At 38.4% G+C, this 16,780-nt stretch overlaps 2 protein-coding genes across 6 annotated transcripts; both read right to left on the bottom strand.

The window, feature by feature from the left end:
- Window positions 1–669: 669 nt before the first annotated feature.
- Window positions 670–5,198, bottom strand: LOC134616975 (zinc finger protein OZF-like). Of its 5 annotated transcripts, none has more exons than XM_063462113.1 (4): window positions 4,973–5,198; window positions 3,784–4,044; window positions 1,456–2,097; window positions 670–1,371 (listed from the first exon to the last, which is right to left on the bottom strand). In XM_063462113.1, the coding sequence occupies exons 2-4, from the start codon at window positions 4,022–4,024 to the stop codon at window positions 863–865; spliced, it is 1,392 nt and encodes a 463-aa protein (XP_063318183.1). In that variant the 5' UTR covers window positions 4,025–4,044; window positions 4,973–5,198; the 3' UTR covers window positions 670–862. The 5 variants fall into 5 exon arrangements, with proteins under 5 accessions (XP_063318183.1, XP_063318181.1, XP_063318180.1 ...); XM_063462114.1 differs by lacking the exon at window positions 670–1,371 and having other exon boundaries at window positions 1,748–1,857; window positions 1,976–2,097; XM_063462111.1 differs by having other exon boundaries at window positions 670–2,097; window positions 4,903–5,198.
- Window positions 5,199–8,213: 3,015 nt separating this feature from the next.
- LOC134616987 (zinc finger protein 502-like) lies at window positions 8,214–15,555 on the bottom strand. Its single transcript, XM_063462130.1, has 3 exons — window positions 15,391–15,555; window positions 12,631–12,898; window positions 8,214–10,653 (listed from the first exon to the last, which is right to left on the bottom strand). Exons 2-3 carry the CDS (start codon window positions 12,881–12,883, stop codon window positions 9,659–9,661), a joined length of 1,248 nt encoding a protein of 415 aa, XP_063318200.1. The 5' UTR covers window positions 12,884–12,898; window positions 15,391–15,555; the 3' UTR covers window positions 8,214–9,658.
- Window positions 15,556–16,780: the final 1,225 nt, after the last annotated feature.

Below are 16,780 nucleotides of genomic sequence, written 5' to 3'. Positions count from 1 at the left end.
AATTACCCCCCAAAACAGAAAAAAAAGAAAAAGAGGTCATATTGTCCTTTAGGTGCTGGAGAGATTTGGCTTCTTACACATGTGAACTCTACCATCATCACAGTACTACATCTACGCTTTCCCACATTCTTACACTTTTAATCAGTATGAATTCTCATGTGCCTTCTCAAGTGTATCAGCTGAATGAATTCCTTGCCACAGGTGCTGCAAGAATGCAGCTTCTCACCTGTGTGGATTTTCTTGTGTTTTCTGGATGCTGATAAGTCACCAAATCTTTTCCCATCTTTCCCAAATCTTTATAGTGTGTGTTCTCTCATGTTCATTGCTAGTCCGTCTGTGTTTCTTCCCTCTGTTTTCTCCCAGTCACCCGTTCAGGTTAGTTTTGTTAGTCATTCCCAGTTTAGGTCACCTTTAGGTTTTGTTTTCCTCGCCGTGTTTCTGTTTGTGCCACCAGTGTGTAAATAAAGCTCGCTCACGTCCAAGCCAGTGCCAGCGTCTGGGTCCTCTCTCACACTCACCACACGTCTGCCACCGCAGCCATGACAGTATCATTCTAAGATCTGAGTAAAAAAAAAACTTCTCATTCTATATCTCTCTCTGAAAGAAATAAAAAGCCCACATTTGCAAAAAAAGAGATAAGTTTATTTAAATAGTTAAAACAACATGGTTGTTTCATGTAAGCAGTGTCAAACATAAAACATTGGGAAATAATGGACAACACTGTTCAAATCCATAATGACTTGTGTCACTTGTGTCAGCTTTTGGATAGAGTGATGTAATCTTGGCTATAGAATACAAGTGTCAATAAATTATTTATCCATTCTTGTTTTTCTATAATAAAGTACATTCCACATTTTAAAACTTAACTAGTATGAATTCTCATGTGCCTTTTCAACTGTATCATCTGAACAAAACCTTTCCCGCAATTGCTACAGGAATATGGCTTCTCAGACGTGTGAATTCTCATGTGAGTTTTCAAATTCGTCATGTCACTGAATCTCTTTCCACAGGTGTTACAAGGGTGGGGCTTCTCACCTGTATGAATCCTTTTATGTTTTTTGAATCCTGATGAATCGCTAAATCTTTTCCCACAGGTGCTACAAGAATGTGGCTTCTCACCTGTATGAATTCTCATGTGGGTTTTCAAGTTCATCATATGACTGAAACTTTTTCCACAGGTAATGCAAGAATGTGGCTTCTCACCTGTATGAATTCTCATGTGGGTTTTCAAGTTCATCATATGACTGAAACTTTTTCCACAGGTAATGCAAGAATGTGGCTTCTCACCTGTGTGAATTTTCATGTGAGTTTTAAAGGATGTCGTATGACTGAAGCTTTTCCCACAGGTAATGCAAGAATATGGCTTCTCACCTGTGTGAATTCTAATGTGGGTTTTGAAGGCTGACAAGACACTAAAGTTTTTTCCACATGTGCTACAAGAATAAGGCTTCTCACCTGTGTGGATCCTCATGTGAGTTTTCAGTTGGTGCATCTGAATGAAACTTTTTCCACAGGTTCTACAAGAATAAGGCTTCTCACCTGTGTGAATTCTTTGGTGACATTGCAAATGTGATTTGTAACTGAATCCTTTTCCACAGGTGCTACACAAATAAGGCTTCTCCCCTGTGTGCGCGCTCAGATGTTTAGTCAGTCTGGATTTAAACGGGAAGGTTTTTCCACAAGTTCCACATTTTACAGACTTTTTACTTGTGTTAGCTTTACAGTGACTATCTGACACTGAAGAGATGTCTACTATGGTACTGTGACTTCCATTTCTGTGATGGTTCCTTTTCTTCAGCTCTGCATTTCTTGCTGATCCTGAGTCCACATCCTCGCCTTCTTCCTGATCTCGTCTCTCTGAATCAGGAGAGTTATGAGAAAGGAGTTGGTCACCATTTGGTTCTGGTTCACTTTCCTCAGAGGTAGCAGTCACTATAAAGGCATCAGCCTCCTGCTTTAGTACAATCCGATCTACCTCCTGACTGCTGCTAAGATCCTCTGGTTCCTCTTTAATCTGTGGAAGCGCTGGGTCCTCCTGGTTCCTTTCTTGATCGTCCAGACCCTTCTCTTCCTTACAGCCATTTTGTTGTGGGAGGTCTGAGGAAACAAAGCAACAACAACAACAAAAAAAAAAAAACATTTGAGAAAATATAATCCAGTCTTAACCATTAGCAGTTCACTACATTATGAGCATGTTGCTCACATAGTCCAGTGAAACTTAAAGTGCACAAATGTGGCAAACCATTTGATGCAAATGACTGCTGATTAGCCAAGTTCAGCTCACTATGTGGACATTTCTGGTGTTATATATGCATGAAATTTAAAACTACTGGTGCATTTTCTTTCAAATTAATTTAGTAGTGGACGTCTGGTTTTGGTACAGTTATAAGGCATGTAAGGGCAGTGTTGTTTTGCTCTGGCTTGTGTTCTCTTGTGGTAAACTACAATGGGAAACGTTTTCCTGCATAGCTCTAAGCACAATGAAAAACACTCTTCTGATATGATTAACTTAATTTAAATTTAGTAATTTCGTGTTTTAGTAAACAGAATATAAATATTTAACCATACTTATCTTAACCAGGCAGTAATTAATATGCAATTTTGTATATTTCCGTGCTGCTGAGGCATCGTTTAACTGGATGAGAGATGCATGCATCAATGATAAAAATGCAAAATGCATGTGAAGAAAATTACAAAAGTCAGGTATCAGGTGGCATCTTACTGTGCTTCTAATTTCTCAAGTTTTCTAATTTATCATCCCTGCCAAGTCAACACACCAGATATTATTTCCTCTGTTGTCTCACTTTTTATGACGTCAGGTGACTGTTGACTCCGTTTTTTGAGGGGTGACCTGCGTAAATGTGTATGTGTTACCTGTTCCTCTCAGTGATATCTGGAGTGAGTTTATATGATATCAGACCTCCTTCTCCTTTTTGTTTATCAGCCTGCCTGCATGTACAGCTGCAGACTCACAACACAACACTTTGAGTGAATCTGTTTGTGTGTGGCAAAGATAGTTATGTTTTCCACAAGCATTTCAGTCAATTACATTTTGGGCGTAAATAAAACCTTCTGCAGACAACAAAAAAGATCAGTACCCGATCATCTGTTTATGGTTGGAGCATTTTTCACTAATGCGTTAGTGTTTGTCACCAGGAAGAAGAAACATCACTAACACAGCTGTAAAAGCAGGAAGGACACAGTGTTTCTGTAAAGCGCTATACAAATGCAGGCCATTTACCATTTCTGTGGCTCCAACAGAGTGAAGTGTCTTTCTCTAGTAAAACAATCACTTCAATTTCAGAAGTCAGAATGTAACAGGAGAATTTTAATTCCCACCAATAAATGATTCGCTGTTAACCAGGACCTTCGGGAATTTGAGAAAACACCTTTTTGGAAAATGGCAAAACTAGGCAGGTAACCTTAAAAGGTAAATACATATTCATTATAATCTGATATCCTCTGCTGCCGTGAATATGTGTACATGGTTTTCACTATGTTTACTTTTGACACAATCTACAATTAACTTCTTTCTAAGCTCATTTTCAGATTGTAACATTAATTAGACTCTCAAAACAGTGTCTGTCTTCTCAAGCAACAGACTCTTTAGTTTTAGTCATTTAAATGTTGTGGCATGCAGTATAGGTCTAATGTTAAACAGTTAAAAAAAGTTGCATGCTACATATTGCAGCTGGCCCTGTGTATTTTAAAATAAATGCAACTTTCATCTCTGATTAGAATACATAAGTCAAACTTTATTAAGATCATTACAGCTTTACATACCTATTCTGTGTAACTTAATTTCAGGTTTCCAGATGGTATCCAGTAGTTTGCGTCGCTCTTCCCCAGTCCAGACAATAATGCCTTCAGCGTCCTGCTTCTGTACAAGATGCTCTTCCTCCTGATTGATGCAGAGTTCCTCCTCTTCCTCTTTAATCTTCGGGTCCTCCTGGTCCACGCTGGAGTTCCTCTCCTGCTTATAGACCTGCTGGTCATCCAAACCCTCCTCTTCTTTACACTTCATGTTGTTGTAGGAAATCTTGACTAAACAAAGGAACAAAGTTATAAAATGTTCAGGTAGCCGCTGCCAGCTTCACCCTTTGAGTTTTGCTGGAGGCTCTACTTTAAAAGCTGTTTCACTTTATCCCATTTATATCTCTTTTGTTTTGTTTTTTTTAATTTATTTAACCAGGAAGATCCCATTGAGATTAAAAACCTCTTTTTCAAGGGAGACGTGGCCAAGATAGTCAGCAGCAGCTCTTTGTCTTGATTTCTACATAAATACTCTCAGATTTGAAAACAGAAGCAGAGCAAACCAAAGGGGACTCTGGTGCTGCCATGTGAAAGACATCCAGCGGGTATACATATATATTAAAGCTTCAATTATTTTAGACAATTATTTAAACTTTGTGTACTCTAGTGGACCCAGAAGAGGAATCTTTTGAGAATTCCATGTCAGCTATCAAGTATTATTTAATGACTTTTTAAAACGATGTAATGATACGATTGACTTTGCTCACTTTCATCAAAATTGTCTTTCATTCTCACAGAAATATTACTTATGCTTGATTTTCCCTCTCGATAAGACTCTCGGTAATGTAGTAAAGTAAAGTGAAAATGAGCATGAAAACAGTTCGGATTACCTAGAAAATAAAATAACTGAAACCTTAAAACTGAAACCAGTATCTCTCACACACTTCTCCCGTTTTCTTTTTTTCACACACTCCATTTTGAGATGCACAATATCATAAATCAACCTGATAGCCAAACAGGAAAAACATTTACTGTAAACTGGTCCTTTCACGGGCTGCAACCACAGAAATCAGCAAAAAAGAAAAAAAGACTGACTACCATAAAACACTGGGTAGAAGCGCAAGAAAGAATTATAGGCTGAATGCTCACTTAACCGCAGTCCTAAATCAGACCTCTGATTTCGGTGCTACTTCCCTGAGACCATCAGAGCTTTACACACCTGTCGTGTGTAATTTTATTTCAGCTTTCCAGCTGATATCCACTAGTCTGCGCTGACAGCTGATATCGACTTCATACTGGACGATCGTGTCGTATCTCTGAGCAGATTTCTTCCATACCAACAGTTCAGCTCTCCAGGAAACTGTCGTTCTTGCTTCAAAAACGTAAATATTTCGCTAGTAAACTAGCGAACAAACGTTTGCAGTTAAACGAACATTGCATATGAAGCTAACTTCCGCCTTGAGTAAGCGTAACCGTTACGTCATTTCCGTTTTTCCTCTTCTTCTTTTGAAGGGTCCGGTGCTGTGCCAAAAAGTGATCTCCGGCCAAAAACTGATTTCCAATGTTTCCGTGTGTGTGTGTTTTTTTATGTGTAATATCTTTATGTATGTTGTTAAATAGACTTGGGTGAACAGGGTTTACAAAGTAATTATATATGAAATTTAAAAATGACCCATTTAGTATCTCTATAACTCTGCATTATTGTACTTACATTATAACCAATCCGGTTCTTTTTGTCCACTTAAAAATGTTTACAGAACTATTGTTACATTTGTTGCAATTTCTCCTGTCCTCTTGGCCTGATTACTCTTTAAAAAGACATTTTAATGTCAACATGTTTTTAACTGCATAAATAAAGGATATATAAAAGTCACTGCCAAAAACTGATTGCAGCTTCTACCTTGTTACAGGAATGTTGTTTGTGGCTCAAGTTGGCTTGATATCATTAATGAGGGATATATTTGACATATGTTTCACACATTATAGACCAACAAGTTATTCATAGCAGTTTAAATATGAGCAATCAGGTTTTGGCAAAAATCAGTTTTTGGCAGACGATCACTTTTTTATCGTAACACTGACACGCTTGGCGTAAGGTACCTCATAAAGTGTGGTACTTTGCAGAAAACTGACTTTAGAATTTATTATATTTATTGTTTAATCTCCACCAGTGACAATTCCTTAAGCTTCAGGTTTCTTTCTGTAGAATAGTTGGAGCAGACCATCAAAGCATGCTTAACAGTTTCTGCTATTCCACAAGTGCATTTTTATTCAGCATGTGTGTGCTCATTTTTCACAAATAAAACATGGTGTTTCTGTATCTTAACATTGTTTTGCAGTGAAAAGTAACTGCCCCCCTTCATTTCATTCTCCCACATATTCCTTCACATATGAGTTGTGCTTTCTTTGATGATGCATCTGAATTCAGAAGTTCTGATTTTTATTCTTAATAAGCTTTTGAATTTAATATGTCAAATACATCTCATTAATACCATTTTGACTGCTAACACACAAACTCATTCTCCCCGATTCAAACAGAAACCCCGCTGATCCTGCTTTTTCTTATTCAGCAGAATGAATGGCTTCACTCTTAAGTCTCACCCTAAGTTTGATTATGTGATCCATCATCAGTTTTTCCAAATTTGCTGTTTTCAGAATTTTTCTACGAGTAAAGCTGGGCTTGTAGTTGTCAGTGATTTAGTTTGAATTACCTAATAATTGTGAAACTAATGATTGATGCACTTTATTATAAAGGGTTTAATTAGCCTAATAATATGGCTGGATGTAAAACAGTGGACAAACTGAGCTGAGGTGCTTTAACCTCCTCTACATCCCTGTTAGCAGGATGAAGGCGCCCTCTTGTGTTGTGCATCAGTTTCAGATTTCACTTGTTAACCTGCAGGAAGACAAAACTTCACTGAGCCTTCAGCAGCTTCAACATCATCAGTAAAGACAGATTTAAATATGTGTAATATCACACTGTGTCAGTTTGTTCACAGGAGTCACAACCTGTAACACTGATGCTGCATTCAAGCATCCCCCCCCCCCCCCCCCAAAAAAAACAACAAACAAACAAATGCTGGAAATTTACTTGTCATGTATATGTATATATATATGTATAAAAAATCTATAGTTTATAGTTATCCAATTTTACAAGTAATGTAGTAATCAACAACTAAAATAAAACTTGTCTCATTTCTCGGTAATGAAGCTCTTTTAGTGATGAAAGTTGAAATTTCACAGACTGACTGATGAAGCTCCTCTTTAAAGCTTAACTCTGAATTTTGTTTCAGAAGGAAAACTGCTTCAGTAGTTTCTCGCAGATTACTTTCAAATTTTCGCGATCAGAGTGAGATCCTGAAATGAAGACAGAGTAAAACACCTCGTTCAGGGTTTTATTTTTTCTTCAGTTTTTTTAAAGTAAATATCTCTTCATTGATTATAATCATAAATATTATAGTTTTATATCATTAATTTTCTGCTACTGAGTCTTGGTTGGTCTTGTTCATTAGATTTGACTGGATGGTTGTCTGGCAATTTAACAGTTCATTGATTTAACAAACAGAGGCCTCAGTAGCATGTGGAAGAACCATATAGAGCATGGCATCTCCTCCTCATGCTGGTCACACAGTGCTGTGGGATAGCGTCCCATTCATCACCCAGCATGTGTTGCTGGTCAGCCACTGTGGCCATGCTACTCATTCTGGCACGAACTACACATCAAGTCAATCCCATGAGTGTTCGGTGGGATTGAGGTCTGGACTACAGGCAGGCCACTTCATCCTCCCTTCTCCCAGATTCTGGAGGTAGTCTCTGATAAACCCCGGACTGTGGGGGTGAGTGTTGTCACCTTGGAGCAGAGTTCGGTCCCAGCCTGTGAAGATATGGGACTGCCACTGATGCAGAATCTCATCTCAGTGTAACTCTGAGCATTAAGGTCCAATGACGACAACCCTTGTTTTTCCAGTGAGGGGGATGTAGTCCCAGTCTTCCATATCATCTTGCGTACCTTTATTTCAAATTTACTGGAGCCTGCCCACAAAATGATGAATTTTATATATGGTGCGGTTGTGTATGTGTTGTGTGTCAGGTATAATGTCAGTGAGAAGACTTGAAACGGCTCATATTTGATTATTAATTCAGGTGTTGCATTAAGGCCTAGTGTAAAATAGCAGCGGATCATGGCCTCTAGTAAACATCAAGAATATAAATACAGAGCTGAGAATGAGCCTGTTTCTCCTTCAAAGTACCATTGATAAAATATAATATCCAACCTTAAAACATTAAAAATGTTTTGTAGGAAAACCAACCCAAATGCAGGACTCAAAAAACAGGCAGGAGTAACAAAAACCTAACATTTAATTAGGTCAGCAACCAGCTTTCAAAATAAAACACACTGAAACTTGATAGAAACCCATAGCGGAAGGCTAGGAAAAAAAGCAAAAAAGAGCTATATTTAAAAAAAAATTAGCTGGAACACAAAGAAGAAAAAGAAACTCAAGTAATGATTACAATAAAATAAAAGCATAAAAATAACAAAAATGGTTTAAACAATGACAAAACTCCAAGACTAAAGCGCAACCCCCCCCCCAAATTAACAAAATATTAAAGACAATTTGCATACAAACGAAAATCCTTTACAAACAGTTAATCTCAGTGAAAGAAACATTTAAGTCCTCGTTGTCGTAAAAAGTTAATTTTATCACCACTTGATTATTTCAGTGGATGAAACTTTAAAGCACTGCAGAGGAAAGTTATTTAATATAAGACAACTGGTCATATCATATGCTAATCATCAGGCTAAATATGACAAAAGTGCTTATTTGAAGACCAAAAGCAATGACAAACCATATAAACATATTAAACATCTTTTACCATTACACTTTCATGCAGTTTAACTGTAAACCTGCAGCTACACTACGCAAATGTCTCTTCACCAGAAGTGTTTCATGAAATCTTTATTTAAACTTTAAAGATAAATAACATACTAAGCACATCGCTAAGAACAAAATAAACATCACAACACATTCAGTGACCTGAAAGTCTAGTCTGTCTCTTGCTAGTGGAGTTTTTCCTTGATCTGTTGCTTAGCCGGGCAGCTTTTTAGTTTACAGCATCAATAAGTACGCATAATTTACTTACTGCGCATAAGCGTAGATATACACATTATAACAGATGGACTCCTATGTTGTTGTAAGCTGTTTGACGTTTCTTAGTTGCCCTCCATCCTCAGCTGGAGTAAATGATCGAGTCCATGCACCAACTGCACCATGCTTTGCTTAGAATGTCTGGATTTTTAATAAACTCATTAACTTTAAGAGTCATGTTTTTGTCAAACCATGTGAAGGACTGAAATTTCATTTGACAATCAGGTGCCATGTTACAAATTATGTTGCTTGTCAATACTGCACTACAACTTCCATAAGCGTACATATTTATTTACCAGACTAGAGACATGATACACACCTCCTGCCATCAAGCCATTTGTAATGAAATACAGGTTAGCCATTAAAAAAAGAAAAATGGATACAAGACAGAAGAAAAACTGGGAAAAAAAAAACAACAACACAAGCCTCACAGAAGAATCAAATCTTTACTATGAAAAACAAAACTAAACTTTTTTTTTTTTTTTTTTTTTTACAACAAAGCTGTTTAGTGAATCAAGTTTAAGGACATAATTCAACAATTAATTTTTGTGTAATATCTCTACAGGCTAAAAATATCATTTCTAGATTTAAAAACAAACAAACAAAACCAACAAACGGCTTTCCCTACAATTATAAGAATAAGCCAGTATTAGAATATATGAGATCATTTTTTCCTCACAGGTGTTGCACTGATTTGGCGTCTCACCGTTGCGGGCTATGCTATCAACACAGTGCTAAAAATCTAAAAGATGACATTTTTAACCAGTATGATTTCTCATGTGTCTTTTTAACTGTGTCTTCTGCTTGAATGTTTTCCCACATGTGCTACAAAAATGTGACTTCTCGCCCGTGTGAATTCTCATCTGTGCTTTCAATCCAAATGAGTATCTATATCTTTTACCACGGGGGCCAGACGATAATGGCTTCTCACCTGTGTGAATTCTCATGTGAGTTTTCAAGTGTATCATTTGACTGAAGCTTCTCTCACATATGGTGCAAACATATGGCTTCTCACCTGTGTGAATTCGTGTGTGTTTTCGGAATCCTGATAAGTCCCTGAATGTTTTTCCACAGATGCTACAAGAATATGGCTTTTCACCTGTGTGAATTCTAGTGTGAGTTTTGAATGATTTTAAATCTCTAAAACATTTCCCACAAGTACTGCAAGAATATGGTTTCTCACCAGTGTGAATTCTCATGTGAACTTTGAATGCAGATGAGAAACTAAATTTGTTTCCACAGACACTACAACAGTAAGGCTTCTCACCTGTGTGAACTCTCTGGTGTTCATTCAGTCCAGATTTAAAATGAAAGATTTTTCCACAAGTTTCACATTTTAAACACTTTTTAAATGTGTTTGTTGTATACTGGCCCTCTGAGCCGGGAGAGTCATCTGCTCCCACACCGCGAGGTTTCCTCTTTATCGGCTCTGCTCTTCTAATTGATCCCAAATCCACATGCCTGCCTTCTTCCTCATCTCGTCTCTGTGGTTCAGGTAAGTTATGAGAAAGAAACTGCTCACTCTTTGGTTCTGGCCTACACTGCTCATAAGTCTGAGTCACCATAAAGGTATCACTCTCCTGCTTCACTGCAAACTGCTCTCCCTCCTGACTGATGCACAATTCCTCCGGTTCCTCTTTAATGTGTCGCGGCTCTGGGTGCTCCTGGCCCAGACTGGAGTACCTCTCCTGGTTACACACCTGATGGTCATCCAGACCCTCTTCTTCCTTACAGTCGTGTTGTTGTGGGAGGTCTGAAGGGACAAATATGAAAACACATCTTTGGTTCTGGATGTCTGAATTCGGAGCAGTTGCAGTCATGGTACAAAAACATAGAATTACATATTAATCAAAATAAAATGTTGTTAGCAGGTCTTAAATTAAGCAGATACAGTCTCAGATTATTATTCCAAAACAGAAGCTTTACAAAATATTTGTTTCATAAAGTCTTCCACTACAGGATAAAATGCAGAATTAATTAAATCTTCATTAAAAATTACTCAGCAGCCTTTCATTGCCCCTTTTTCACAAGGAAAACTAGCAAGTTGATCTTTGCTGGTTTCAGACACTAAACACTTTGTCTGCTGACAATTTTAGACTCACATCTCAAATTTGATAAGCATGTAAAGAAAATTTCATAGTAGTTATGGCTAATCTGAATGTTTTAACTTAGTTTGACACTGTATAGCAACATTAGCATACCCACGTTATCTAGTCTAGTTTTCAAGTGTATAAATACTCTGGGGCCAGAGTGTCTTGGCTAGATAAATTCAAAGACAAGACAGTAATCACAGTAATAGGAGCACAGTTAATGGGAAAAGTAATATACCATATTAAAGATCTAAATCAGGATTCTCTATAAAGGCCTCAGTCTTTCATATCACTGGCCCACTCTTCTTTACAGCAGTACTTCAGTTCACTGAGACTTGCAGGCTTTGCTTGTACAAGCTCCCTCAAGGTCCTACCACAACATTTTAATAACATTGGGTCTGGGCTTTGACTGAGCATTGCAACACTGTGACTGTTTTCTTTTCAGCCATTCTGTTGTAGATTTGGTGGTGTGATTGGGATCATTGTCCTGTTATACGATTCATTCTCCTCCAAATTTTATTAATTAGAAAGACAGTCTCAAATTTGACTCTACAATACTTGCAAAATAAGTGGTATGAGGGCTTTTGTAAAATATGGTGCTGTGTATTATAGCAAACCCCTCCACTTTTTTCCCCTATTCTGTCCAAAGGACATTGCTCTAGACATCTTGTGGTTTATTCAGATGGAACACTGCAAACCTAAGCCATGCTGCCATGTTCTTTTTGGGAGCGAGAGTAGCTTTTCTCCTGGCAACTCTTCTAAACAACCCCAATTTTTTTAGTCTTTTACTAATTGTACTGTCATGAACTTTAACATGCCAACTAAGGCCTTTAGAGTCTGGGATGTATCTCTTGAATTTCTTGCAATTTCATTGACCATTGAGATGTATTTGATAGGGTATCGATAACTGGAAAGAATGGCAGCTACCTTGTATGTTTTCCACTTGTGACTAATCTTTCTCATTGTAGAATGATGGACTCCAAATTGTTTAATGACCTTTTCCATATGAGTAGACAACAGCTGCTTGTGTAGGATCATTGCAAATGTCTTTTCTAATACTACAGCTGAAATTATCTGCCACTTTAACTGATTTTTTGTACCACCTCAGCTGGATCCTTTGAAGAAAAGTAAGTTCACTCAGAGTACATCTCAAATTACAGAGATCCTTCTGGGCTGAGCCTAGAAACCCACTGGACGAAGCTCATTTCCACAAATATGCCAACATTTAGAGGAGATGTTGAAAAATATGTTTTTACTGAGGTAGTATTCTGTAACATTTTATTTTTGTCTCCTGGTGCCTTTGTGAGCTCTTTTCGCAAGCAGTCATACTCGCAAATGACTCTGACGTCCCAGTTTGTACTTAGATTTGTTGAAGCATCACTTTCACTTGTTTTGGTCATATACTTATCATGTTTACATTTATTTTATTTAAAAGAGACAGTGCATATTAATGAATACGATCACATAATTTCAACATATGAATATGCCAAATTTAGCTATATAGGCTAATTTTCATCTGCACTCTTTACAGTTTGATGGTGCTTTCTTTAGGTTTGTGGTGTTTCACCATGACAGTTCCTCTGTGTGTGTGTGTGTGTGTGTGTGTGTGTGTGTAAGATCTCTACAGCACAGCTGCATACCTGATCTGTGTAATAAATTCGTTTCAGGACTCCAGATGACATCCAGCAGCCTGAGGCGCTCTTCCCCGGTCCAGAAAATGATGCCATCGGCCTCCTGTTTCACTACAAGCTGCTCTCCTGCCTGAGCGATGCGCAGTTCCTCCTGTTCCTCTTTAATCGGTGGAAGATCAGGATTCTCCTGGTCCACACTGGAGCTCCTCTCCTGGTTACAGACCTGCTGATCATCACGACCTTCTTCGTCCTTACACTTCATGTTGCTGTGGGATGTCTTGAGGAACAAAGTGACACAAGAAAAAAGTTACTAATGTGATGACAGGAAAACAGATCTGAGCAAATACATTCCAGCAAATTTATATGAAGGAACAACTTCAGAACATCAAAAATCCCCCAGAAGCTTTTGCTTTTTCCACAAACAGATAGTATTACACTGGTTACTTACATCCCAACAAACTTTCAACCATAAAAATTACATTTAAATCAACAATGACACTTAAAAAAAAATAAATAAAAAAATCAAAAGCTTGTTCGATAAAGGACTAGGCCTAATTAGTGAACTCTTTAATTCAGATGGTTGCCTGCTTTCATATTCAGAATTTGTCCTTTTATCAAACATGTGATACCAAAATAATATGCAAATGTTTGTGATGCAAGTCCAGATTGTGCAGTGAGACATTTAGTATTTGCAGCACAGATGGAAACTACATCACACCACCCTTTGATCTCGGCTCTCTATACTCCCATGACTGTGTCTTTAATCAGCAACAAAGCATCAACAGAATGATCAGAAACTAAAAAACCCCCAAAAAATAATTTTACCCAGAAAGCTCCTACTGACCAACAAATTAAAAGAGGTGACATTTAACATCATTAAACGTTACCTCACAGTGACCAGACTTGTTTACATTTCTAGAAGACGTTTCACCTTTTATCCGACAAGCTTCTTTAGTTCTAAAACCTAATGGTGAAGAAACCCGGGTATTTCAACTCTAGTGGGAGTTGTCCCTTAGGAACTTGACCCACTATTGATTATGTGAAAAAGGGCGTAGGTCATTATCAGCACTATTTTCGTTTGAAACCATTGTACGATCTGGCCTCACCCTATTATGGCCTATTGAGATCAACTGATGCAAGATGTGAGTGGGCCCTGAGGTGCCTGGAAGTGATCTCAAAACTGTATTGTAGGTAGCAGACGGTTGATGTCGTAAGCCACCCCCTCTGTTCAAGGACGGCAACAATGGAATCCTCGAAAGAGTTACCTTTGACCTTTAGATGCAGATGTACACCCAAGTCTTGTCTTGTTTTGTCGAGGTGGCTCTTCTATGCTGCGCCATGCGTTTATGGAGTGACTGTTTGGTTTCTCCAATGTATGCACTGCACACACTGGAGAAACCAATGCTGCACCGCACCGCATGCACCATGTTGTTTTGTAAAGGAGTGTATGCGGTGCAGTGCAGTGAAGAGTGCTCAGACGTCTACATTAAAGAAACCAACTTTAAAATAAAATATTTGTAAGTTAAAATAAAAAGATCAAATAATGAAAACTCTGACAAGACTCAAACCTGTTTCTGTGACCACAAGCTAACATTTTCTTTCTGATACCACCAAGCAGCCCAACGGAGTCTCGAGTTTACTTCATACATCCTGTTCAAAAGCTTGGTTGATAAAAGACTAGGCCTAATTAGCCAACTCCTTAATTCAAATGGTCTCCTGCTCAGTTTAACACAGGCAGCTTCCTGCTCAATAAAACAAAACATCACTTTAATTTGTATAAAATGAGCAAAAGTGTCTCTTTCACTAGCTTAGACTGCTGGACGCTTGTGTTTACACAGCGTCCAGCAGTCACAGAAGGACTCATGATAGAAACAGACCAAAAATCATGTTAATGAATGAATCACATTGGAGTAATCTGTTTCCAGCAAGCTGTTCAGTGTGAAACATGTGTGCTGCAGTCAGTTTACAGCTCTGAGCGGATCAGTGTTTCTTTAAATGTAACTGTACCATTTAAAGAGAGAATTACAAAAAAATAACTGAATGCCAGCCTCTTAAGATGCCATCATGGAGAAACAGCAATGTTTTAGTGGTGATTGTCTTAAAACAATCGATGGTTACTGTGAAAAACAAATGATCATCTTAAATAATCAAACATCATGGGGAATATATAAACACTGACACTGTTGTGTTAATTTATTGTAAAAAGTATAAATGAGTTCAAGGTATTGAGAACTTCATTCAGAAAACTAGTGATTTTAGTCATCAAGAAATAAACTGGTGATCCCTCTATAGCCATACTGCCACCTACAAATAAGAGCTCTCCCCCCCTCGCGGGGTCTTTAATCTGGTTAAATCACGTGATATACTCGCAGAAATTGATGAATCCACGGATGCAATCCGAAACACGGACTGGAATATCTAAACCAATCTAACTAGTTCAGGTAAAAACCAGCGTTTACATTCTGGTTTTCTGTTAACGGGTCCTCAATGCTGCATCTGTTTCACTGTTTTGCCGTGAATGCGGTACACCGGCCTGCACACACACCGCATGGAGTCCGCGGGTGTCCGCAAGCACGAAGGTTTTCACCGCGATGTTTTAGTAAAGTCACTTTCTGCTGTGTCTCTCTGGACGTTTAGTTTTAAACGCTTACCTTTTAAAAAGACACAAGCACTTGTGTGATTAGCTGCTCCCTGATTTTAGTCTGTTAGCATACAAGCTGCGCTCTGATCAGAGTGTTAGTTCAATGAGACCGTCACAGTTTCACAAACCTGCTTTGTGTGACTTTATCTCGGGTTTCCGGTTGTTCTGCAGCAGTCTGAGCTCACGGCTGACCTCCTCCTCATATTTCGTTTGTTAAGCTGACAGGATTTCTTCAGCAGCAGCAGATAAACTCTCACACAGCGAACTAAAAATATTGTCGAGTAATAAAAGTCACGTCATTTCCGTTCTGTTTCGTCTTCCGGTAAATCACGCGTATCGAAGTCGCACTGCTGCCCTCCTCTGGTCATTCTTACAATTTCAACCAGAACCAAGTCATTACATAGAGTCTTTTGCAGAAACCTGGATACAGAATTTACACTTCTCCAGTGATCCCAGTTCAGTGTTGATTTAAAGAATAGACTGTGATGTCATCCCTGACAATTCCTCATGCATGAGGTTTCTTTCTGAAACCTGTAATGCCAGCCAGACCCTGGTCAAATTCACCTCATCCCTCCTCCTGCTTGTTTTTACACATAACAGATGGTATTTCTGTATCTTAACGGTCATTTATAATGCTTCTGGCACAACACTGTTATGTTTTCTTTGATGATTCAGAACAGCCCATCCTTAGCTTAATACCTCTTTTAATTGCCCCTCAGGGTGCGGTGACTCAGTCCCTTCTGTGTATTGGTATCTACAGAAACCCTACTGATGCTCCTGTGTTTTCAGTACTATATAACAGAACCAACAGCTCCATCATTAAGTCTGATTGGACTCCAGCCTGAATTTCTTTCTTTCTGTAGTATAAACAGACAACCGCCTTCAGTCACCTAAGCTTTACATTGCCTGTAGGTCTGTTATGTCAAAATCAAAGTCTCATTTACCATTTTGTGGACCTTCTGGCCATCTGCATAAATCTGGGGTGCAGCTGAATAGTCACTTTCATTTAGGAAGGTTCCTAACTGAGTGACATGACAAGTATCTGTGTGGGAGCTGTAATAAGAGCTCATCTCTAGGTATTAAGAAAGCTGCTTCACTGATTGCTTTATAACGTCATTTAGCAGAGGATTCAGTGAATCAACCTTTATGAAAGGAAAACAGATAATATCATCTCATAGTTCACAGCAACACAGTGTCTGACCACTCATGAAAAGGATCAACTGTCAAAGTGGCATGCACATGTAAATGCTAGTTGTATTTTTCAGTTTTCAACAGCAGACCTTAAAGCCACAGCTGAACTATGGCCACAATAATAATAATAACATCTGCTTCTTGTTGCATGAAGGCCGTACATTTATATAGGCTCTTTAAATCCAGATGAAGAGCATTAAAATGATCAAAATGCTTTTACTGTCACGGTTTACAGGGGCAGACAATGAGTTGGTGAGTGAGGACCCAGGTGCAGACACAGGCGAGGAAACCAAACTAACTTGAACAATAGGCGAGCCTTTTATTACG

Source organism: Pelmatolapia mariae, linkage group LG18, assembly GCF_036321145.2.
Source record: "Pelmatolapia mariae isolate MD_Pm_ZW linkage group LG18, Pm_UMD_F_2, whole genome shotgun sequence".
Taxonomy (NCBI): Eukaryota; Metazoa; Chordata; class Actinopteri; order Cichliformes; family Cichlidae; genus Pelmatolapia; species Pelmatolapia mariae.
The sequence above is the reverse complement of the archived record's forward strand: the minus strand, read 5'-3'. Positions and strand labels throughout refer to the sequence as shown.

What these genes read in the sequence shown, in the direction of transcription:
- LOC134616975 (XM_063462111.1), bottom strand. Translation starts at nt 4,024, where the DNA reads ATGAAGTGTAAAGAAGAGGAGGGTTTGGATGACCAGCAGGTCTATAAG. An exon ending in AATTAAGTTACACAGAATAG is followed by an intron (nt 2,098 to 3,783) that starts GTATGTAAAGCT and finishes TTGTTTCCTCAG; the next exon opens with ACCTCCCACAACAAAATGGC.
- LOC134616987 (XM_063462130.1), bottom strand. Translation starts at nt 12,883, where the DNA reads ATGAAGTGTAAGGACGAAGAAGGTCGTGATGATCAGCAGGTCTGTAAC. An exon ending in GAATTTATTACACAGATCAG is followed by an intron (nt 10,654 to 12,630) that starts GTATGCAGCTGT and finishes TTGTCCCTTCAG; the next exon opens with ACCTCCCACAACAACACGAC.